General features: G+C 40.3%; 1 protein-coding gene across 1 annotated transcript; it reads left to right on the top strand.

Moving 5' to 3' along the window:
* The first annotated feature begins 704 nt into the window (after positions 1 to 704).
* On the top strand, positions 705 to 23,460 carry phex (phosphate regulating endopeptidase homolog, X-linked). Its single transcript, XM_085763847.1, has 22 exons — positions 705 to 1,174; positions 5,939 to 5,995; positions 6,125 to 6,286; positions 7,820 to 7,903; positions 8,850 to 9,076; positions 9,821 to 9,889; positions 12,393 to 12,509; positions 12,728 to 12,811; positions 14,252 to 14,394; positions 14,511 to 14,604; positions 16,355 to 16,483; positions 18,146 to 18,247; positions 19,266 to 19,343; positions 19,699 to 19,802; positions 20,300 to 20,358; positions 20,746 to 20,800; positions 21,151 to 21,218; positions 21,529 to 21,659; positions 21,773 to 21,838; positions 22,061 to 22,165; positions 23,136 to 23,212; positions 23,294 to 23,460. The coding sequence occupies exons 1-22, from the start codon at positions 1,051 to 1,053 to the stop codon at positions 23,394 to 23,396; spliced, it is 2,238 nt and encodes a 745-aa protein (XP_085619973.1). The 5' UTR covers positions 705 to 1,050; the 3' UTR covers positions 23,397 to 23,460.
* The last annotated feature ends 442 nt before the right edge of the window (positions 23,461 to 23,902 follow it).

The following is a 23,902-nucleotide window of genomic DNA, read 5'->3' as shown; positions in this document are numbered from 1 at the left end:
CTTGCTTGATGAATGGGTGTTTTTCAGCAGAGCAGGAAGTTAAGTCTATACAGGGACTTTGCGGCCGACACCCCAAACCCTAATGAGCACGTGCAGAAAGAGCTCCCACTATATCAAGGGGGTGGAGGACCAATCAGCAGCTGTGGTGTTATCATCATCAGAAACTATTGATGCCCTCTGTGGCAACAACACTGATGTGTTTCTACAGGCAGCAACGTCACCACCATCATCATCATCATCAGATTAATCGATTGTAATCAGTGTGTGTGTGTGTGTGTGTGTGTGTGTGTGTGTGTGTGTGTGTGTGTGTGTGTGTGTGTGTGTGTGTGTGTGTGTGTGTGTGTGTGTGTGTGTGTGTGTGTGTGTGTGAGAGAGAGAGAGAGAGGGAGAGTGAATCTAATTTATTTCTGGTCTACTGACTGTCTGATCTGATAAATGTTTGGAGCAGAGCACCCTGCTGTTTTGAACATGAGATGACACACGCACTCTTTTTCGCACTTATGCCGCTAACAAGGTCTGGAGTCACTAATGTACCACACACACACACACACACATACACACAGAGGCAGTGTTCTGGTTTTAGACAATGAGTTTAATAAATGATCTCTGTTCACCACTGGGAGGCCTGGTCCCTTGTTTCCTAGAAGGAGGGAAGGAGGGATGAGAGGAGGAGTGATGAGAGAGGGAGGGAGGGACAGTTTGAAGAGCTGTGGGGAAGTTAGAGTAGCTGCAGATAGACAGATAGCAGCAGCAGAGAAAGAGAGACAAACTGGGAAAGTCATTAAAGTTATTTTATTTTTTATTTTTTTGTAATTATTCCAGGAATGTTTCTATAACCTTTTGGATTTAATTTTGTCCATAAATTAGATTTTTTTTTGTCAGATTTCTCTCCTTTTTGTTGTGTTTTTCTCAGTGCTTCCCCACCTGAGAGAGTGAGATTATTTTTTTAAAGTGTGTAGGTGAATGTGTGTCTGTGTTTTTTGTTTTGTTTTGTCTTGGTGTGAGTGTGTGTGTGTGTGTGTGTGTGTGTGAGTGTGATATTGTGAAGTCATGGAGCTGGAGCGTTTAGGTGGTGGTGGGGTTAAACCCGAGAAGGGCAACACTCGTCTCTACAGGATAGCACTGGCCATGTGTGTGTGTCTCTGTGCCGTTCTGCTGCTCGCACTCATACTGGGTAAGTCCACACCACACACACCACACACACACACCCACACGTACACATTTCTCTTCATCCTACATTATAATTTGGAAGAAATTCCATGGAAATGTATTGTACACAACGTACGCTGTCCTCCAGATTATAGTACTCGCTTGACTGTAAATAACACACGAGCACGCTGCTGGGAGCAAAGGTCTCTATGGAGAGCCCGCGGGTAACTTGTGTCAAACTATTTTTGGTTCATATAAGGTTTCATACACGCCCACGCGCACATACGCAGAGTCCTGGACTCTCCGTAGCGCACAGTGGAAGTCAAATTGGACAGAAAAGAGGAAAGAATGTGTTTGTTGACACTCTGTGGGTATTGTTTCCTGCAGAATGTGACATTAATTAGCAGGGACTGTGTGGCAGAGTTGTGGCGGGCAGGGTGTGTGTGTATTTAATGATTTAGAACGGCCAGTGCACATCAAACAACACTGGCTCTTTGAATAACGTGTATATAGATGTGACAGGGGAGAGAGAAACCAGCAACTTGCTCCAGCCAAACACAAAGTGTTGCAATACTGTGTCCTGGTGAATGTAGGCGATACAAGTAAAGTTACAAAAGAAGCACAAGAGGAAATAAAAAGACAAAGAAAACTAAGGTTAACAGCGTAAAAAGAAACAAATGTCACTTATTTAATTAAACTAAAACAATATAATTCAATACATCCTCTTTTTTCTAGAGTCGAGTTCTGTTTGTTTCCAAATGAATGGTCTTTTCACAAAAGCTCTGAAAACACTGTGTAAAGGGTTAATGCCAGAGTTTTTAAAGATTTCATGCATGCATGTGTGATTTTTTTTCTTCAATCATCCATTAAAGGTTTGGCAGTGAGTCTTAAAGTAACTCTTTGAACTTTTGTAAAAGTTAAAATTCAATCCAAAACCGTAGTGGGGGGGACCTAAAGCTTCACCAGGATGATATATTAAAAGAGGTAGCTTGACATTTTGTGAGACACTCATTTATTTTTCTGAAGAGAACTGGAGGAGAATATCAATACCACTCTCTCACCTAAAGTACAGTATATATATATAAGGGTATGTGAAGCTACAACCAGTTAGCATAGGCCTACAGCAGAAAACTGTGGGTGAACAGTCAAGCTTTGTATGGATGGAAGAAATTATACTATAAATATAACATGTTACTTATAGAGCAGTTATTACTGTAATTTCTCAAACTGTCCTCACTGTTTTGACGGTGGCAGCAGTTGAGTGGTTGTGAGGATGCTCGTGGCTGGGCGGGAGGGAGGGAGGGGTGTATAAAGTGTGTCCTGGGCGGGGTAAGTATTGTTTTTCTCTGTGACTGAGGGGAAGCTGGGATTTTTGTGGTGGTATTGAAGTGTAATTATGTTATGTGCCTATATATGCAGAACTACACACCCACTCTAATGAACCCCCTCACTAATGCTCTCCAACTATGTGAATTGACCAGACACGGGAATGCCAAGCGGTTGCTACTCTGCTTTTTTTTTTTTTTTTTCCCTCATGTTTTCACTTACATAGTATGTACAGTACAATGTGTTTGTGTACACACATGTTTGTGTCGGTGGTCTGTTTGGCATCTGAGTAATGAACATGAGGTTGGTATTAGCAGCGACACTGGAGGCTCAGACATCCATCTGTCTCTGAAGGAGCTCTCAAGACGGGTTCATTGAGGCCAAGCAGGTCAAGCAGGGTCAACCTATGAATGTGTGCATTTTTTCATTTTACTGTAAACAGACCCAACGTTAAGCAACCAGCAGCTCCAACTTGACAACATGACCGGTCAAACCCTCAGAGGTCAGACATTGCGGCGCAGCTCCGTAAACGCTCCACTCATCCGTTCACAATGGGGATTTGGTTTCTAAATCTGTTACCGTAGCTCACTTCACGGGGCTTTGTGCTGCCTCTAGTCTGCCCGCCCTCGCAGCCGCATCGCACAACCACGGTTTCTGCCAGGAGGTTAACAGACGCACGCTGTCATTCACCTTCTGAAAGGAAGTGAATGGAGTAAACCTGTGGTTACACTGCAAGAAGCATAAACAATGGAGGGCTTATTCTTTCTATCCGTGGCGCTCTGACTGCCCTAATTAGTAGTGAGTGTGTAATTATAACTGGCAGTAACGGAACTCCAAAATGTGATGTTCTTAAGATTTTCATGTGACTTGAATAAAGATGATTGGCGACGGCTGGACATCTTGCAGCGGTTGTAGCCTACATTATGTTGGACTTTCCTCCGTTCAGGCAGGCATAAGGTTAAAAAAATGAATCCACTGACTGTTTACACTGACGGCCCTCCAGCTGTATCAACTGCACTTTGGTCTGTTTTTTGTCCTATTTTGATAGTGAGTGGATTGTGAGAATGTCACTCATTACACTTCTCTCTGATGGCCACTATCATTTTGAGCTACATGGAGCTATGATTATCAGGTTTCCCTTCCGTCAGTGCTTTGTTCAGTGATAGCTTGTGTTACAATACAAACAGAGACAACGACTGATGTAACCGCCTGTTAAAGAGCACTGTGTAGAAATGATGTTTTCTTTCAGCTGCTTGATAAAAGAAGCAGCTCACAATTAAAGCTTCATTCTCACACATACGGATAACTTATGAAAGCTTTATCACCTCCGCCTAAGAGATTCCATTTTCACATGTGTCTGTTAATGTGTCAGCAGGATTAGGCTACACATTTAAATGCCTGAGCCAGTTTGGACCCAACAAGATGGAGGCGTTAGGGCTTTGGTCGGAGACAAGTCCATTACTTTTTCAGCCCAGATCAAATTTACGATAAATTTGCATTTTTTTTAAAGTGATACGCCAACATTTTTTTTCTGTGTCTTGCCTCACTCTCGAGTCCATGACAAGGAGATAGACACCATCCTTTTGACTGTGCATGCAGTAACAAGGGAGATAGAGCCCGTATCGCCAAGTGCATAGTTAGCCTGCCTCCTACCCGAGCCGAAATCAGCAGTCAGAAGCTGATTTCATTTTAGCTCTAAACTCTGTAAATATATCACTTTATCAATATTTCAAACATTTTTAGGCGAGAAAGTAGCCGTTGAGATCAGCAGTGTGTCGTTAATTTGTCTAAATACCAGCTGTTGTTGGGACGAATTTGGCGCTACTCAAGCTAGCTGTTGTGACCAACGCACTTCCGGTTACTTTCACAAAATAAAACACCCGTTGCCCTTTACATACAGAAAACCATGACGATAGAATTAGTGCTTTTACTTTGAAATAGGAAGCTAACCTACCTTCGATGTAGCCTACCTAGCTTGAACCAAAATAAACCATCTTTGCTTGAACCCTCCTTTTTGACCGATCTCGTCCCGTTACTGGCTGTTTTGTCAGGTCTGAGACGAAGATCGGTCCGTTTAGAGTTGCTGAAGAGTGTCTCTGATGACTTTAGGTGGAGGCAGGCTAACACTTCCTATGTTCCATCGTTTGAGCTAAGCTAATTACGGGCTCTCCCTCGTTACTGCACACACAGTCGAAAGGATGGTGTCTATCTGCTTGTCATGGACTCGGGAGTGAGGCAAGACATGAAAATTTTTTTTTTGCCGTATCCCTTTAAGTATGATGTACACTGCCCATCCAAAAAAAAGTCACCACTTGGATTTAACTAAGCTAATTAGGTAAGAGCCTCCCACTGGATCATTATTGCATGGATGACTATGTTTCAGTTGGAAACAAGTTATTTAACCCTAACTGTCTGATGCAGTCTCATTTCCTAAACAAAAAAGAAAAGATGTTAATCTGTTTCAGAAGGGTCAAATTTTTGGCATCAAGCAAAGAAAACAATGAGATTGCTAAAACTATACTAAAACTGAACTGTCCAACATTTTATTAAAAACTGGAAGGAGAGTGGGGAACCATCATCTTCAAGGAAGAAATGTGGTCCAATGTGACCACAGAGTCTAGAAAAATGAATGCAACTCAGGACGGAAATAAATGTTGTGACATTGCAGAAGCTTATTGAAACAATGCCACAGCAAATGTGTGCTGTAAACAAAGGCGGTCCAATGAAATATAAGTGTGTGACTTTTATTTTGGACAGGCAGTGTATGTTGTTTGACAATGGCCTGCGTGGAAGTCAGTCATTTCTGAGTGCTCCTCTTTCTTTTGAACCTCTATTTTTGAACATGCATTGTCTGTGCAAAAAACGATCACATTGTAAAAAAATAAAATCTCAACTCAAGCTTTTTCTGAGCTTTCAGCTTCAGCAGTTTCAATTTGAAAACTGAACTGCAACTATTTTGATAATATCCTGATCAATTTTTCAAAGGAGCAATGTCAAATATGAACTGGATTAATCTTCTCAAAGCTTCTCTCTTTGTCTACCACCAAATAATTCAACATTTCTCTCTGCTGTTCATTATAGAGACAACAATAATCTATGAAGTTAATAATTGCCAGAATGATTGATGATGATGAATATAATTGGTAGATTCATTCCTACTCTTTGTTGAGTTGCCGTCAGATCATAACAGCAGAAAGAGCAGGAAGCATGAAAATCTGACCTCCTGTTGGTGGTACAACTTTTCTGTGGTCGATGTGTTTTGTCAGCCTACACATGAGGTTTCCTCAGTTGAGACGCTGTGTCACCAGCAGACTGTACATTTGTGGTTTGGAGCAGTACTATATATATAGAGATGCATACAACCAACATTTTTCCAACAAAATAACACATCACTCTGAGTCACAGGGTGATTTTTCTATTTCACTTGTCACCATTCATCCTTGACTCTCTTCTCCCCCCTCAGTCTCTCAAAAGTCCAGTCAGGAGGAGTTCTGTCTGACCCCTGAGTGCATCGAAGCAGGTGAGGAGTGATGGCAAACACTTTGTTCTGAGATCCCACTACTGTTTTTGTAGTTACTGGATAAGCATGAGATATTTCAGCTGTGACTGAAGTGTCTTTTGTCTGTCTGTCTGTCTCTCCCTCCTGTAGCGGGGTCCATTTTGACTAAAATAGATCGGTCTGTTGATCCCTGCGAGGACTTCTACAGTTTTTCCTGTGGAGGTTGGCTCAAGGAGAACCCGATCCCTGAAGATTCCTCCTCATATGGCATCTACCCGTGGCTAAGACAGCATGTCGACATCCAACTCAAAGGTGCTTTTACCCAGGAATTTCCCCATCAATCAGTACGTTTACATGACACTTGAAAAAACCGAATTATTGCCTTAATCCGACTATAACTGGACAACTGAAGTGCATGTAAACACCTTAGTCCGACTGAAATCGGAGTTGAGAACTCCGATTAAGACACCCAGATAATGCGATTGGAATTTGATTTTCTCCGTCATGTAAACACCTTAGTCGGTGTATAACTGGACAATGCATGTGCGCATGCTCCACAACAGTAGAGACGGCACCAAGTGGAGCAGAGAAGCCGCCCGAACCCCGCAAAGTAAAGAAAAAAAACCAACATCAGCGCCGATTCAATGCATTTCACACATACACAGTGCAACCAGCCAGATTGTTTTATTAGAGAGAGAGAGAGAGAGAGAGGAAGAGAGGAAGCCCGTATCCTATTCTCAGCGCGAATCCGGCCCAGACTGGTGCGTCTGGTCAGGAACTGCAGTTGAGAATTTATTAATAAGCTTACTAAGTTGTTTATATTCAGTTTTTTAGGAGGTGACAGAAAAGTCAACAGGACAGGGGGCGTATTAACCCGCTGAAACAACAGGTGACGCCGCATGAGGGGGCGGACCCCGTCAGTTATTCGATTTTCTCAGTTGCATGTATATTGAGACAAGGACAGAAGTCCGACTTGACGCCAAAATCGAATTTTGAGCATAGCTCGATTAAGCTCTGCATGTAAACGTACTGAGTGTCCAAGCTCATCAGCCTGGATGAAGGCTGATGTACAAATGAACTCTTCTTTATTGAGGGCATTTGTCAGGATATTCCAAGGTGGGGTGGATGTCTAATGGGGAAAAAAAGATTTTCAGCTATAACTTGTTCTGTTGTTATCATGTTGATCAATTGTTTTTTGTTTTTTTATTTCACAAAGCAAGGCTATGGACTCACCCAGAAAAAACTGCTAATCAGAAGATGCTTTGAGATACATAAAAAATAATTTCAGTGAACTGTTCAAATATAAAATACAAGCAGAGACCATCTTCAATAAGATTATAGCGGCTGCAACACTTTTTATGATGTTCACGTTCCGACTCATATTTGTAACCAGAGCCATCCTTGTTACTTGGACTACATGTACACTCATCTTCAAGCTCGACCTGTTGTAGGGGCTAGTTAACAGAATTGTAAGCAGCACACATCACATATTTACCAATATTATAGAAAGTATGTGTAGGCTACATCACACTCAGGCCCTCTAGAACATTTTTACATCAGTTCAAGATTACACAATATTATCTTCAAAGGTTAGGAAAAAACACACAAGATGATTGAAAGATGAGAAATAGTCCAATAGTCACATTATGCTGCTTGATCAACTGGAAAATACTACAAAGAAGTACTGGAAGAAAAAATATATATCTGCTGTATATCAACGATAAATGTATCTTAAGTTAATGAGATGCATTAATGAGGAAGCAAAACATTAATCACTGTGTAATAGTATTAAGATCATTGTCAGTAATGTGTATTAAAATGACCCAAACTGTTGTTTCTTGTCAGAGTTACTGGAAGCTCCATCAGAAGCTGATGAACTGGAGGCTGTGACCAAAGCTAAGACCCTTTACCGCTCATGTACCAATGAGGGTGAGTCCAACACACACACAAGTCTACTTTTGTTGGAGACTTTGAATTGATACATGTTATTTTTCATGGAGATGGAGATTTACCTTAGCAGCCTATCCCCAATTCTTATCCTAAACCTGAATGAGATGGGAGTCCTCATAACGTCAAATAATTGACAAACTATCATACACACAAATATTGCACTGCACATGTGGGGACTGTTGTTTTCATAGCACCTTCCCTCGCCCCTAACCACCTGACCCTCACACTCAACCTTACCTTAGTTTAAACCATAGTCGTAAGTTAACATTCATTCTTAAACTGAGTAACCCTCAAGGAGCTAATTTAATGTAGAGAGGACTAGCCAAAATACTAAAGCAATCTCAAAATGTCCTCACTTTCCATGTCTACAACAGGTCCTCACAAAGACACCGTAAGTCAAGAGGCAGATAAACACACAGTGACAGATAAAAGAGGATGAGATGAGCTTTTATTGATCCTTATGACAGATCTAGGTCACTGCAGCATCACAAGCAATAAGACACGTGATGAAAATGCAGCATTATGATCATAAAAGTAGTAGTAGTAGTAAAATTCATCAAAGTTCTGTAGACTTTAAAGGGATAGTTCAACATTTTGGCAAATTCGCCTATTGCCATAATCCCTATAGTCATAGGGGTAAATCCATTACCTTTAATTATCAGCTCTTGTGGACATGTTGTGACCTGCACATTCACCACGCTATGAAATAATAATGTAACATTACAGAGTAGTTTTCGCTGAGCAGCTCACGTCTCTGCTCCGCAGATCTCAAAACAACATGCACCGATAATTAAAGGTAATGAACTATGACTATGACTATAGGGATTATGGCAATAGGCAAATTTGCCAAAATGTTGAACTATCCCTTTAAGAACAAAATGCTAATGCTAATCTTAATCCCAGTCTACTATGTATGTTTACAAAGCCGTGTTGGAGAAGGTGGACGCCAAACCAATGCTGAAAACACTGAGAAAGCCAGAGTTCCGGTGGCCTGTTGTCGGGGATGGGCTGGGCGGAGAGTACCAGTGGTCAGCGTCTCAGTGGAACCTCCTGAAGACTGTGGCAGAGATGAGGAACCAGCACAGCAAGAGTGTCCTGATTCGCCTGTACGTCTCCCCTGACGACAAGAACTCCTCTATCTACATCATAAAGGTGAGACATTGCATTTCAGAAAGATGTTAATGCATGACTGCATGTTTTTCACATTTCAATTTCATATTTAACGTTTTTTTAATAGACTAGGGTCTGCAACTAATTAATATTTTTAATCATTAATTCATTTTCCAACCGTTTTCTCAATTAACCATTTCGTTGGTAAGACTGTAAAATAATTAGAAAATGTTAAATATAACTTAAATGGTCAACTCCTCAAAGACGTTCAATGATTAATAACTTTTCTGATTAATTTTCTCTTGGATGATTTTTGATTAATCAATTAATAATTCCTTGTCAAAAAGGGATAGTTTGGCATTTTTAAAAATATATACTAACACCCAGTAAACTAAAACACTTGTGATTTTTACACTTCAGTTTATGTGTGTGCCAAACAAACATGGTCTAATGTTAATTATTGAGCTTTACTGGTGCTGGTCAGTGGAATTTGTTACTGTTTGAAAGATCCAGATTGGTTGTTTCCAGTCTTTATGCAGTGCTATTGCTAGCTAATCTTAGCATAAACAGCTATTTACTTACCACCTTAGAAAAAATGGTGTGAGTTCAACAACAAACTTCATTCCTTTACTAAAAGTTAAGCATGCACATCCAAAATAGAATACTGTATATAGGTTTGTATGGATGGGAGAGATTTTTCTGGTCATTATTGTTCCAGCAAGCATTGTAAAATGAACAAGCCCTAGAAGCAGCAGAGGCTAACCTGTGTTCTCTGTCTTGATGCAGCTCGACCAGGCGTCCTTGTCTCTGCCCTCCAGGGAAGACTACATCACCAACACTTCCTCTGCACAGGCAGTGAGTTTCTGCTTCATCTTTCACCACTTACCTGTCATCTAAAAACTCCTCTTCCTGCAGCACCTATTTCCTTCCTGCTCGGGTGATAAATCGCAGCAGAAAGGAGTTTCAGCTATTTGAAATATGGAGTTGGTTAATGTTGGGTTTTTATATCACAGCAAGAGCTTCTTAGCATACTCAACATTTTGGAATGCTAGACAGTCATAAGGCAAGAAATTAATTTCAGCACAGGGAGCCGATACCGATTGCTCCACTAATAGCCACCTCATTAGGCCACAGGGGAAAAGTGCAGCATGCAGCGATGAGGTTTTCTCAACTGGAAAAACTCACACCATCTTGCTACAGTACTGTATCAGTACACTCTCCCCACCAGTATTGATCTCTCTACAGTACAGAACATACCACAGATACAAAGCTCTACATTCATAGGAATACTTTAGGTCCATGTTAGGTAGACAAAGGGAAGCAATCCTCATTTGTGTTGAAACACTGTCACAAATGAACTTGTTTTATATTACTTATTTTTTGCCCAATGTATTAAATAAGCCTAAGAAGATTGATATATAATAAGGAGGAGGAACCTTTTTTTTCTTCCTATTTTTAATAACATGAATTTAAGATAATAGCACTTTTCACATTGTATATTTACTTCCTATTGGATCTGTCTGAGCCACTCTCTAGGGAATACCTTCATTATTGATTAATAAATAATTTAGAAAAAGTAATTGCCCCTCATGAACTTACTGTGATTAACCACATTTTTTTTGGAAAACTGAGTTCAATTTCACCAGCCACGCCCAGGCCTGATGAATCAAGAAATTGTTTCAATAGAACCTGTTTGACAAACTGAAGTGGGCTAAAAGTTCTCAAGAAGCAACACATAACATCTGAAGAACAGATGAGCAAACAAACTCCTTGACATTCATCTGTGTGGAAACGTTTGCAAAGCCCTTGTCAAAAGCTTTGGGATTCTAGAGAACCACGGTGAGAGCCATAATCAACAAATAGAGAAAACATGGGACAGTGTTGAACCCTCAGGAGTAGCCAGCACACCACAGTTACTCCAAAAGACCACTCATCCAGGATGAGGAACCCAGAACAACTTCTAAAGAACTGCAGGCCTCATTTACCTCAGTTAAGGTCTGTGTTCATGACTCAACAATAAGGACGAGACTGGGCAAATATAGCATCCATGGGAGAGTTCCAAGATGCAAACCACTGCTGACCAAAAACATCACAAAGACTCCTCTCACAATTGCCAAAAAACATCTTGATGATCCCCCCAGACCGCCAAAATATTCTGTGGGCTGATGAGACAAAAGTTGAATTTTTTGGAAGGTGTGTGTCCTGTAACATCTGTTGTAAAACTAACACAGTATTTCATAAAAAGACTGTCATTCCAACAGTCAAACATGGTGGTGGTAGAGTGTTGCTGCTGCAGGACCTGGACGACTTGCAGTGATTTATGGATTGCTTTCTACCAAGAAATCCTGAAGGAGAATGCCCGGCCATCAGTTTGTGACCTCAAGGTCAAGCACATTTGGGTTCTGCATCAGGACAGTGATCAGAAACCCACCAGCAAGTCCATTTCTGATTGGCTTAAAAAAAAGAAATAAAGGTTTTGGAGCAGCCTGGTCAAACTCTGGACTTAGTATATCCGACTGAGAAGCTGTGGCATGACCTTGAAAACCCTCCAGTCTGGCTGAATTTTAACGATTCTGCAAAACAACAATACTAAACACAAAATAAAACAAAAACACAATAAACATCAGAGAGCAGCAGTAGACAGACAGCTAAAAATGTGGACAAAGCATGACAGTATTAAAACAGACAAACATAGCAGCACATAGCTATTACAATAGCAAAAACAACACATCACACAATGACAGAGCAGTGCAACCACAGAGGGAGGCAGACATAATAAAATGATTGCTCGTCGAGTACTTCAGATGAAGCATCTCCAAGTATGTTTTGGGGGGTTTGTTACGGCGACCCTGAAGGAGCTGACGGCGATGAGGTTTTCCAAGTGCAGGGTTTTTTTTAATTGTGAAAAGACTCATTGCCAGTTGTCGCAATCAATTGATTGCAGTTTTGCTGCAGAGGGTGGCACAACCAGTTATTATGTCTAGTGGCAATTACTTTTTTTTAATAGGGACAGGTACTGTAGGTTTGAATAGAAAATTCCCCTCAGTAAAAGCAATTTTAATATGTGAAAAAATAAGAAATGAGGAAGGGGCACAACACTGTATGCACTGTGTACTTGAGGCTTACGTATCTATTGTTTTAAAAAAAAAAGTATTCATAATGAACATAAATACTATTAAATTACACATAGTAACCCAGAAATATCTGAATGTATATGGAAGCCCTTGATGTCTGATGTTGGGTTGTGGTAGTGACAGTCGCTCAGAGCAATGAAAGAATAAATGACATTTGTCTTTTTGCCTTTGTCTGCCCCTCCACCCCTCCACCCCCTCCCTACCCTCTCTCTCTCTCTCCTCAGTACCGTGCGGCCTTGCTGAGCCTGATGGTGGACACGGCCGTCATGCTGGGCGCTCCAGAGAAAGCGGCTCAGACCCAGATGGAAAAGGCCCTCGCCTTCGAGACCAAACTGGCTCATGTAAAGACGTCGCGTTAGATAAATATAATCTGACTTAATGTATGGAGATGATCTGATAGGCCTCTGTGACTCTGGAGCTAATTAAAACCCCCGCGTTATTAACCATGAGATATATGAAATTGATTCATCAGCCGTCACCGGCAGTGTAAAGGGAGATTATTTTCTGCATAAATTTTGGATTAGTCAAGTCAGTTTAACATTGCTCTTCATGTCTGCAGATCCTGATTCCCTACGAAAACCGCACCAGTGAAAACATGTACAACAGATACACACTCTCTCGCCTGCAACGCTCCATACCACAGGTACAGACACACAAACAATAACAGTAAGTACATAAGTTGTATAGTTTGAAAGATATTATTTCCAACCAAAGTGGTGGTGCAATTTGTGACATGGCTAAAACAGTATAAATTCATTCCAAAGTGAGGTATCAACATTTCGTAGAAGTGGATCCGTTATTGATTGACAACTTAGAATTAAAGCAGAAGTAAGCGATCCGGTGGTTTTGGCTAATGCTGCGTTCCAGGCAGGCTTTTGAAACCGTAAATTACAGCTTCAAGTCACAACTTACGACTTTGTAGCGTTCCAGGCAACCCACTCGTGTTTTTCCGACCTGTTTTACCTGTGAAAGTCACTATAACGGCCACTCGTAACTTCCGACCCGTGAACTCGTACCAGATCGAACTGGTACGACTTCACAGGTCGGAAAAACACGAGTTACGGGCTGCTTTGAATGCACCATAACAGTCCTCGTCCCTACATCACCACATTCAGGCGCATCCCTTGGCTGCACCAGACTGGCTCTGGCTGCACACACAGCCCTTCATGCCGTTCTCTCTCCTCATTGGATAAAACTTGTAGGATACGAGAAAAGTTTTCTCCTCGGCTCAGAGCAGAGTAACTGACAGACCCGTGTTTCGGTCCAAACACTTTATATAAGTGATTGCTGTCAGAAGATATAACTATTTAAGACTTATATTAACACAAAAATATCGCTTACTTCTGCTTTAAGGTTATTACAGTTTTAAAATTATCATTAGTTTTATTTTTGTATTATTTTTTTCTTTTTTCTTTTTTATTTCAGTTTAGTTTTAGTAAGTTCAACAAGTGATTAAGCAGTTTTAGTTTAGTTTTATTTTTGAGGAATTGACTAGTTTTTATTTAGTCTTAGGCTTAGTTTTAGTTTTTCAGGTATTACTGTAGGAGAAAGCCTCTGTGAGACCTCTGAAGATGAACTTCCAAATTTGTGGGATTTTTCCCTTTTAGTTGCATCCCATAAATGTTCCCATCAGTCCTCATCACGTTACATTATTTTATTATTATAAAAATATTATTTTTTTCACTGCTAGTTTTAGTTTTAGTCTTAGTTTTAGTTAACTACAATAACCCTGCATACAATCAAATTATATTAGATGATAGATATCATTAGACTGACAAGATTCAAATGACATAATACATAGATAATGAAAATACAAAAGATGTGGTTTCTTTTGGCTTAAAAGGAGTTTGCTTTTGCTACATAGCCAATATTAGCATTAAAAGCTGTTTACTGACCAGTGTAGTCCACATCAATCTTCACCAAGAGCTGTCCTCATTCAGCAGTGGAAAGAAAGCCAAATGTCAAGACACGACCACTACCTCCTGTTCAGCAAAATTACTATTCATTTATTCTTTTTTCATTGCTTGATGTTGTGTGAGAAGTCGTTAACCTCTACATGTCTCCTCGTGCCTGTGCGCTGCAGTTTGACTGGCATGGTTTTGTGAAAGCTGTGGTGGAGAGTAAAAGCGACCCGGCTCGGGCCATCCCCTCCTCTGAGCCCGTCATCGTCCGAGCGCCGCAGTACTTCAAGGAACTCTTCAAGCTCATTAACAGCACAGATCCCAAGTATGACCACACACACACACACATGCAGCTAAAACACACTCTAGACTTGGACCTCCTGTCTCTCATTATAGCACATAATAACATTTCATGTAGGGTTGAATTAACTTTCTCCTCAGGACTGTAGCAAACTACGTCCAGTGGAGGACGGTCTTCTCCAGGATCACCACTCTGAGTCGCCGTTTCCTCTACAGATACCTCGACTACGCTCGGGTAGGTACACAAAACATGTCACCAACATGAGTCTGGGTCCACAGTTATTCATTTGTAATTCTTTACAGAAACTGTAAGAGAGAAATTCTCCTTCATGGGTTGAGATGCAAAATAATCCTCAAAAGAAAACAGTAAATTATGTAGAAATGCACTGTAAAGAAACAAATAAGAGGATAGTTGATATTTTGCAGACACAGGGTTTGTAGCTGTTTTGGATATTAAACATTTTAATACCATGAAGCTTTACTATGAACAGAAAAATAACTGGCTGTTGAGACGGAGATAATTACATCTCTTGCCCTCTTGATGCATGATTGACCTTCAATTAATCCTGATGTCAAGGTTTATTTACCCAACTATAAGCTCATAACTTTCTATTACTGTTCCCTGAACCTCTCTCAACCCGAATCTTTAATGTTACACTGAAGCTGTGTAAGTTTGGCTTGGTGTATTTAGGCTCTATATATATTTAAATGTAATGACACTAAGGCCAACAAATAGATAAACCAACAAGGGATTTCTTATTTAATTAATCTCAGTTTTATTGTTTCTGCTACAAATTCCCTTTAAGAAAATATTGTACTGGACCTTCCTCCTTCAGCTGTTTCGGAAAGGAAAATGTACAACTTCTGATTAGCCAAACTTTTTTATTTGTTTATTTGTTTATTTAGACGGGACAGTGAAATAATAAATTTCATCCATAGTCCCCAAACAGTTCAACAATTGACATAAAAAGTCCATAAAAACAGAGGACCGATAGATAACAAAATAAGTAGATTTACATGATTGCAGGAGGATTGGACATGATTCGTTGAGTTATAAAAATAATTACACACGCTCAGACTAGATATGATTACTTTACCCAGACTGAGCATGGTTACATGATTGCATCCTGACTACATTATTGCACACGTACCGGCCATAGACATTCGCACATAATAACTACATAGCTACACTAGTGCACACGCACCGGCCATAGACATACAACTGCACACACAAGAAAGACCCAGATTAAGCATGATTACAGGTTTGAACCAAACCAAACTTTAGATTATTGTTATATATCTTTTAACGGTTTCAACATCACTTGCATTTGTTTTTCATGCTGTAAACAGCTCCATCATTTCTTTGTACACTGCACCATGGATAACTAATTAAATCACTGTTAGAAAAAGACCATTCAAAGTGTACAAATGAAAGATAATTCAGTTTAGTCAAAAAATCAAACCAGGTCAAAGAGACACGAGTTAAAGCCTGAGATTCAACAGGTTTGTAGATGAGGTTTAAAATACTGAGTGGGAGCTCATTCATCAGTGAAGATTCATCTTGTTTCCTGTGCATATATTGTCACTTTTCCCCGTTGACAGATTACTCAGTCAAAACCTGTTATGACTTGCAGTCTGTAATACAGAAAAGAGACATAGTCTGAGCATCTTGAACAGAGATTTCAAAATTAAACTTTCTTTTTAATTAGGAAAACTTTTTTTTTTCCTTTTTCTTTTTTATCAAGCCCTGATTTTAGGTCCAAAAAAATCACTTCACGATTATTAAAGGGCAGGGTATCTGATTTTTAAAACAGTGTACAGTGCTCCAAATGAATTTCATGCATCCCATACATACAAATAATGACATACAGTATTTTTTTAAAGCCATTCTTTTTAATTAAATTCAAATATAAGCATGAGTTAAGAAAGTGTGCTTGAACAATCAAAGTTAAAAACGCACTTTGCATGTCTCGCTCCCCCTGCAGGTCACCACGGGAACCACGTCTCTAACCCCGCGCTGGGACAAGTGTGTGAACTACGTGGAGAACTCGCTTGTTTATGCCGCCGGGCGCCTCTTTGTCAACACACACTTCCAGGAGGACAAGAAACACATGGTGTGTGTATGTTGTGTGTGTGTGTGTGTGTGTGTGTGTGTGTGTGTGTGTGTGTGTGTGTGTGTGTGTGTGTGTCTGTTCCCGACATGACATCTTAAATCATTGGGACAAGTGTTTAATGTGAGTGTAAGTTTGGTCAGTGCGGGGTGTGTGTGTGTTTATGTAACAGTGACACTGAGCACACACACATGTCTGTACTTGTTGTTGGGATGAACTTCACCTACAATATGGATTCATCAGCCACTTAGTCTTAAAGTTCAGTAAATGTCAATGTGCAAAGGGAAAACCATATCAAAAACCAAACATTCCCCATAGCTAAATATTTTTACATACAGTAGTTAAACATTTTGGCAATTTGGTCCATTACCATAATTCCTATATAGTTTTAGGAGTAGGTTTGTTACCTTTAATTGTCGGTGCAAGCTATTTTTAGAACGGCGGAGCAGAGCCATGAGCTGCTCAGAGCTACGCTACGGAGGCTAATGGGATTTCTTGGTTTCCCTCATCAAACTCATCAAATACACAATCCAACAACTCCAAGTGGACAAGTTGTGACCAGCACATTCACCACGCAGCTCGTGGCTCTGCTCTGCTGATCTAAAAATACCTTGCACTGACAATTGACCCTTCGCGTAAGCCCCGCCCCCTTGGTTACTGTTGCTACGCCGGGCAAGCTTTCACTCCCAGCCATGCTCCTGGCAATATTTGGTATCGATTTCAAAGGAAATATCAGCAAATGTCTGGATAAACTGTTCTGAGATAATAGAGAGAAGAAGTCACAAAGATCATTCATAGTTTTCAGTGACGTGACTCGCCCAGGAGGATAAAACATCTGTTCAACGACACGACTGGACAATGTACAGAGCAGCAGTAAAGACTGGTAATTTTACCGTCTATCAACCCACCAAGACTTAGGTCATCTCACTGTTCATGAAACGTTGTCAAACTCTAAGTTTTTGGGCGATTGTGAACCACATACAGCTTTGGCTGCTGTTTTGTTTTCTCCCACCGCTGTATCAGTCAGTGAAAGCAGTCCCTGCCTGGAGGATCCCTCGCCTAAAAGCCCAGGTAAACGCGGTAAAAGTACAGCTGTCATTTCGGAGGTGAACATATGGCTATCCCCATATTTACACTTGCTCAAGTCGAAAAATAAGTCCGCTCGTATCTGAACATCTTTATATTGCTGCCGCCGCCACCGCCGTAGTAGCAGCAGCAGCAACAACATCCTTCTCTACAAACAAATGTTTTTCGTCCTAGTCTCAAAATGTGTCCACAAAAGCAAACGTAATGACTCAACTGCCGAAAGCTTGCCAGGCCTATAGTTACGGTTGCTAACGTAGGATTGGACAATAGCCATTTGTGGGAGGAGTTGGCGTAGGGTCAATTAAAGGTAACAAACCTACTGCTATGACTATAGGGATTATGGCAATGGGCCAATTTGCCAAAATGTTGAACTGTCCCTTTAACCATCACAGCTAAATGCTGAGGAGCAACCCTGAACCCAACTCTCACCCATGTACAAGCACACCTGTATGTCTGTGTGCTTGAGTGTCACTTTGTACAGTGTGTGTGTGTTTTCTGGAAGTCATCACAGTTTAGGTCTCCCTCTCTCACCTCATGCCTTTCTTGGTGTGTGACTGTGTGTGTGTATGTGTGTGTCAGATGGAGGAGCTGATCGAAGGCATCCGCTGGGCGTTCATCGACATGCTGGAGAAAGAGAACGACTGGATGGATCAGCCAACAAAGAAGAGGGCTGTAGATAAGGCAAGAGAACAGTGACAGTCGTCAGCATGCTGCGTCATCTCAGCTCTAACGTGTCATCTGCATTGAGTATTTTTACCACATGGGGGCAGCTCTGTTGTGGCATTTATACACACTACTGTTCAATATATATATATACTGTTCAAGAAAAGAAAGACACATGAAGTGAGATTACAGTTACACATACCTCTGTATTGTTTTTTAATTTGCAGTTCTCGGCAGTCTGGCGACGCTGTGTTGAGATATCTTATGAAGAAATCAATCTAAAAACATCAAAGAAACAAAATCAATGCTAAAAGGCTGCACAGACTTCATAATAATTCTCTGTGGGTTTGTTATTACAAGTGACTCATTGGATTTTGACTTTTGCAGCTTTAAACCAGACAGGCATTTGTAGATTCTGCAATATCATCTCTATCATGTGTCCTCACCAGAGCTGCAATGATCAGTAGATCAACAAAGATCTGAATTGTTTAATTGTTGAAGAAAAAAAATGTCAAAAAAAAAGTGTGTTTCTAGCCTCTCGCGTGTTTTTCTTGTTTACATCGCAGCAAATTGAAAAAGTTTGGCTTTGTTGACAGATATTTCTCAGCCTTATAGTGAGTGAAAATATTTATCACATCTCTTCTAACGGAGCTAGCCTACTGTGTTGTCCTTGAGCACAGCGGGCTGGAATCTTCTTTTTGTTTTAAGAGTATGTTTCTCCTTGAACCAAACTACTCATCATGCACCAACTGTTACAATGACAAAGCAAATCCACCTCCAGTTCTTTTTTTAATGTTAAACTTGCACAGCTCAACAAGGACCAATAAAACTCAGTCAAAGACATTTAGTCTTTTATTGTCTGGACTGGCTTAAGTTCCATACGGTAATAAAAAATCCAGTTTAAGGACGCTGGAACAGTGTGGCTAAATAGAATTCTGTCTTTACCCTCACTGTCAATGGATGCCTGAGGAATCTGTTGATGTAAAAGTGTATTAAAATGCCCCTAAAGTTGACTCTGCTGTTGATCTCTCTCAAGGCTCATGCAGTCCTGGCCAAGGTTGGCTACCCAGAGTTCATCCTGAATGACACCTACCTCAATGACGATCTGCATGAGGTTTGTTTGGAACTCATTTAAACCAGTTATTTAGCATAGGAGATGGGTCATAAGATTATAATGACCCAGGGAGAAAATCATTATAGAATTAAAAAGTTAAGAATTATTATATTCTCTTCATTTTCTCCTTACAGAGCTCTCGTCTATTCATCCAGTTATGTGTCTTACAGTGATTCAGTTTAACTAAGGACAGTAGTTTTTGATTAGAAAATGATTTAGTTGTAAATGTTAAAATTAAAAAGAAAAATCTTAACATTAACAAAACATTCTCATCATTATAGTATGTTTGCACACTTTTGAGCAAGTTTTAAAATTGCAGGATTTCACAGTTTGTTGTTGTGTTTGTGTGTTCTAGCTAAGGTTTGATGAGACGGACTACTACGGTAACGTGATGCAGACGCTGAAGTTTATCGCTCAAATTGACATCGCCTGGCTGCGAAAGAGCGTGCCGCGTACAGAGTGAGTAACCAGGACTCATCTGTAGGTGGGTTTCCATCCCGCTGCTGTTGTGCACAGTTTTACAATTAGCCTATAAAATAAAATTAAAAAAACAGTGGAAACGTCTGTAAATTAAAAAACAAAAAAATTGATTTAGGTGGAAAAGTTGTTGTATCAATTATAGCCCAGACATGGCTAATAAATCAGGATGGACAGGAATCATGTGGGTGTAAAGTTTCTCATGAAACACCCAGATACACCACATTTTCATTATTTATTGTTCTAATTTCTATTTTTTAAAAGGCGTCATTCTACTGCGCCCTCTTCCTCCACAGTGTAATGAGGAAAATTAGCGCCATCAGCTGTTTATTGCTTAATGTACCATTTCCAAATAGTCCCGACAGCAGCGGATGGAAACACACATTTATTAGATTTATTCTTAAAAGTTGTTTAGAATGTGGATGGAAAATAAACTTCATTAACATGCCATAATGTGTATGTGTGTGTGTGTGTTTCAGGTGGTTTACAAATCCAACAACTGTCAACGCCTTCTACAGTTCCTCCACCAATCAAATCAGTAAGACAGAGTATGATTGATTGCTCAGACGCTGACACTTGACATCACTTTAATGTAATTATTCTGGAGCTCTGTCCAGACAGATGACATATTTCTGGATCATTGTTCACCTAAAGTGGCAAAGTATTTCAGTCACTGAAATAATTGGGAAGTTGCTTCCAGAACAAAACAGACAGAATGAGCTGACACTCTTTATGGAATAAGCAATGTCCATCTGTTTTATTGTAGTTGCCTCCTCTCCTGAAATCACACTTTTTAATTAACAAATTACAGGATGAAATGGAATATAGCTGTTGAAAATGACCCAACCCTCTCCAGTGAGTGAATCCTGTCTGGACAGAGCTGCAGTCACACAAACAAAAAAACGGCTTTCATCCTCTCCTTTAGGATTTCCTGCTGGAGAGCTTCAGAAACCATTCTTCTGGGGGAAAGAGTACCCAAGGTGAGATTAAAGAAAATGTGACATGCTCGGTCACCAGAGCAAAGAGACGTCACCTCGTGCTTTACTCAGGAGCAGCATGACATGGACCTCCTAATAGAAAGTCACACAGAAGAACTGCAGTGGTCAGACCTGTGGACAAACAGCATTATTATCTAGACTCACTCTCCACAGGTCCTGAAATGACAGGTTTTTATATTATAAGATGTGCTTTATATGTTATATGTTTAAATTCATTACTAAGTGTTCTCATATATATCAATACCACTTAATTATGAAGATGGATGTCATCCAAATACTTAAAGTATTCACAATATTTCACAGCTAATTTTTGCAACTGTGTCTCTTTCCAGATCTTTAAGTTACGGCGCCATTGGGGTGATAGTGGGACATGAGTTGACGCACGGCTTTGACAACAATGGTAAATACTGGTTTCAATAATGACCTCAGAAAATATCCAAAATAATAATATTTGTGGTATCACACTGTATATAAAGTAGGTTTTTTATAGTGGGCTCATAAACTGTAATTAATACATTAACTATTTACTAGCCTCACTAGTCTTTTTATCAAGCTCTCCTTTCATAAGTGAGACTCCTTCAATGCAAAATAATTGGCTTCTTTTCCTCAGTTTTTGCTTGAAATATGATTGAATCAATCATCAAAATCAAGCAACTAGTCGATTAATCAAATAATTGTTCATTTTGTTTTGTTTTTTTGTTTCTGAACAGGTCGCAAGTACGACAAAAATGGGAACCTTGACCAGTGGTGGAGCAACTCATCTGTCACAGCTTTCAATGAGAAGACCCAGTGTATGATAGATCAGTATAATGGCTACCACTGGGATGAGGCGGGCCTGAATGTAAGAGACAAGGGTTTGAATCAACAACTGCAACATCAAAATGAGATTAAAATAACGCAATTTTGTAAATATCTGGTGAAAGACTTTGTGTTTTGTGGATCTTTGTTCTTTAGGTTCGAGGTAAAAGGACATTGGCAGAGAACATAGCAGACAATGGAGGAATAAGAGAAGCCTTCAGGGTATGGTCTGAGATTTCTTCCTCCACCCTGTCACTCTTCTCATATATCTCATTTATACCACATATTTACATGACCAACCAATGGGATTGACTTTCACCAGTTTTCTCCTGTGCATTCATTTTTTTAGTTATAGCTGTATTTCACAACTAAAAATGTCATCTGTGGGAATGAAAAATGTCCAGGTGAGAAAACCCTCTCTGTTTTTTCTCTGCTTCTGCGTAGGCTTACAGACGGTGGGTAGATAGGAGCAGAGGTGGTGCGGAGGAGCCTCTGCTGCCTGGAGTCGGACTAAACAACAACCAACTATTCTTCCTGAGCTACGCACATGTAAGAACACACTGTGTTGACTGCTGTCTGAACACTGTGGTCCTTTTTACCTGACCAGGTTAATAATTCCTCCAAATGGTTACACTGAGGTGTCACTGTTGAACTGCTAAAGTTCAAAGGGGTTTGGAAGTTTTGCTGTAACTTCTTTAGCATTAGTTCTGTTCACTTAGCAGTCTAGAAGAAATGCAAATTCAACTCCAAGCTTTGTTCCTTCACTCAACAAATACTGGGTAGAAAGGTTAACTGTTGCCTTTACCACATCTTTTCTTCTTCTGAAGTTAGCATACTAACCAGCTAGCCCTGACTTGCTTCGTCATTTTCCGATAGCGAGTCACTATAGCCTCCAAACTGCCCTGTGCTGCTTCGAGGAATTATTACAACCTCTTGTCTTGAAAACAAAGCAAAAAATCACCGCCACCTGCTGCTGGGAAGTTAGCATGCTAACCAGCTAGCCCTGACTTGCCTGGTCATTTTCCGATAGCGAGTCACTATAGCCTCCAAACTGCCCTGTGCTGCTTCGAGGAATTATTACAACCTCTTGTCTTGAAAACAAAGCAAAAATCACCACCACCTGCTGCTGGGAAGAAACCACATTATGCAGCAGAGAATTTATACTGTAGGTCCTTTAAGTTAAAATGTATAATAGTCCAGTTTTGGTTCAGGGTACAGAATGGAGTACGGCCAAAGTAAGCTAGCTACTGTAATGCTCCATCTGTGTCTTGAACTGTTAATGAGGGGAAGTCTGAAAATGAGTTCAAACTGATAATTTGAGCAGTGCCGCAGCACAGTTTTTCTTTATTAGGCAGTTTATATAACAGGCTGCGGCTCCCTCTGCTAATTATGTTAGTTTTCTATCCCTGTCCCACTGAGGGTCCCTCACTGAAGATCATATTCTCATATTTATGGTCCATTTGAAAGACGTCATGTTATCTTCAGCCCAGCCTGCTTCATATGTGTGTGTACTCTGCAGGTGAGATGTAACTCATATAGACCAGAAGCAGCCAGGGACCAGATCCAGAGTGGAGCCCATAGTCCACCAAAATACAGGTGAGTACACACTCAGACACAAATACACACAACATACACACACACACGCAGAGTTACAACTTGACCTTTACTGCCCTGCAGAGTTGTCGGGGCAATGAGTAACTACGAAGAGTTTCGGAAAGTGTTCAGCTGTCCCGATTCGTCGCTTATGAACCGAGGAGCACAGTCCTGTCGGGTGTGGTGACCTTTGACCTCAGCTTGCCCATGAACATGGCCAGAGCTGTCAGCAGGACGCCTGATGACCAGGCTGGTAATGTTGGTGCCGACATAGTTTACATTATGTGGGAGCAAAACATGAGTTCTCAGAGGAAATCTGAACCCTGACTCATAGACATGTAAGGTCATTTTTAATTGGATACTGTACAGTATATTATTACTACAATATACAATGTAATGTTTTTTTAACAGATACATTTTCTGCATTATGTTGCAGTTAGTGCATAAATTATAACTTAAACCATTCATCAAGGACCATAGTTTATTAATTATATAGATAAATACCGGTATGCATAAATTATAATGTATTTTACAAAAATAGATATGAAGTGTAAGGGTGACTAAAGCTGGAGCCTTTTTTATGGAAATAGATAATTTATACATGAAAGGTACTATGTCTAGAGCTGTACTGGTAAATATTCTGTGTTTAAGAATTAACAGTAACTGCGGGGAGCAGAAATATATCAGGTCAAC

The sequence above is a fragment of the Trachurus japonicus genome, chromosome 20, assembly GCF_045865225.1.
Source record: "Trachurus japonicus isolate A0001 chromosome 20, Traja_1.0".
Taxonomy (NCBI): Eukaryota; Metazoa; Chordata; class Actinopteri; order Carangiformes; family Carangidae; genus Trachurus; species Trachurus japonicus.
The sequence above is the reverse complement of the archived record's forward strand: the minus strand, read 5'-3'. Positions and strand labels throughout refer to the sequence as shown.

What these genes read in the sequence shown, in the direction of transcription:
- phex (XM_085763847.1), top strand. Translation starts at nt 1,051, where the DNA reads ATGGAGCTGGAGCGTTTAGGTGGTGGTGGGGTTAAACCCGAGAAGGGC. An exon ending in TGCAACGCTCCATACCACAG is followed by an intron (nt 12,812 to 14,251) that starts GTACAGACACAC and finishes TGTGCGCTGCAG; the next exon opens with TTTGACTGGCATGGTTTTGT. An exon ending in GCACGGCTTTGACAACAATG is followed by an intron (nt 21,219 to 21,528) that starts GTAAATACTGGT and finishes GTTTCTGAACAG; the next exon opens with GTCGCAAGTACGACAAAAAT.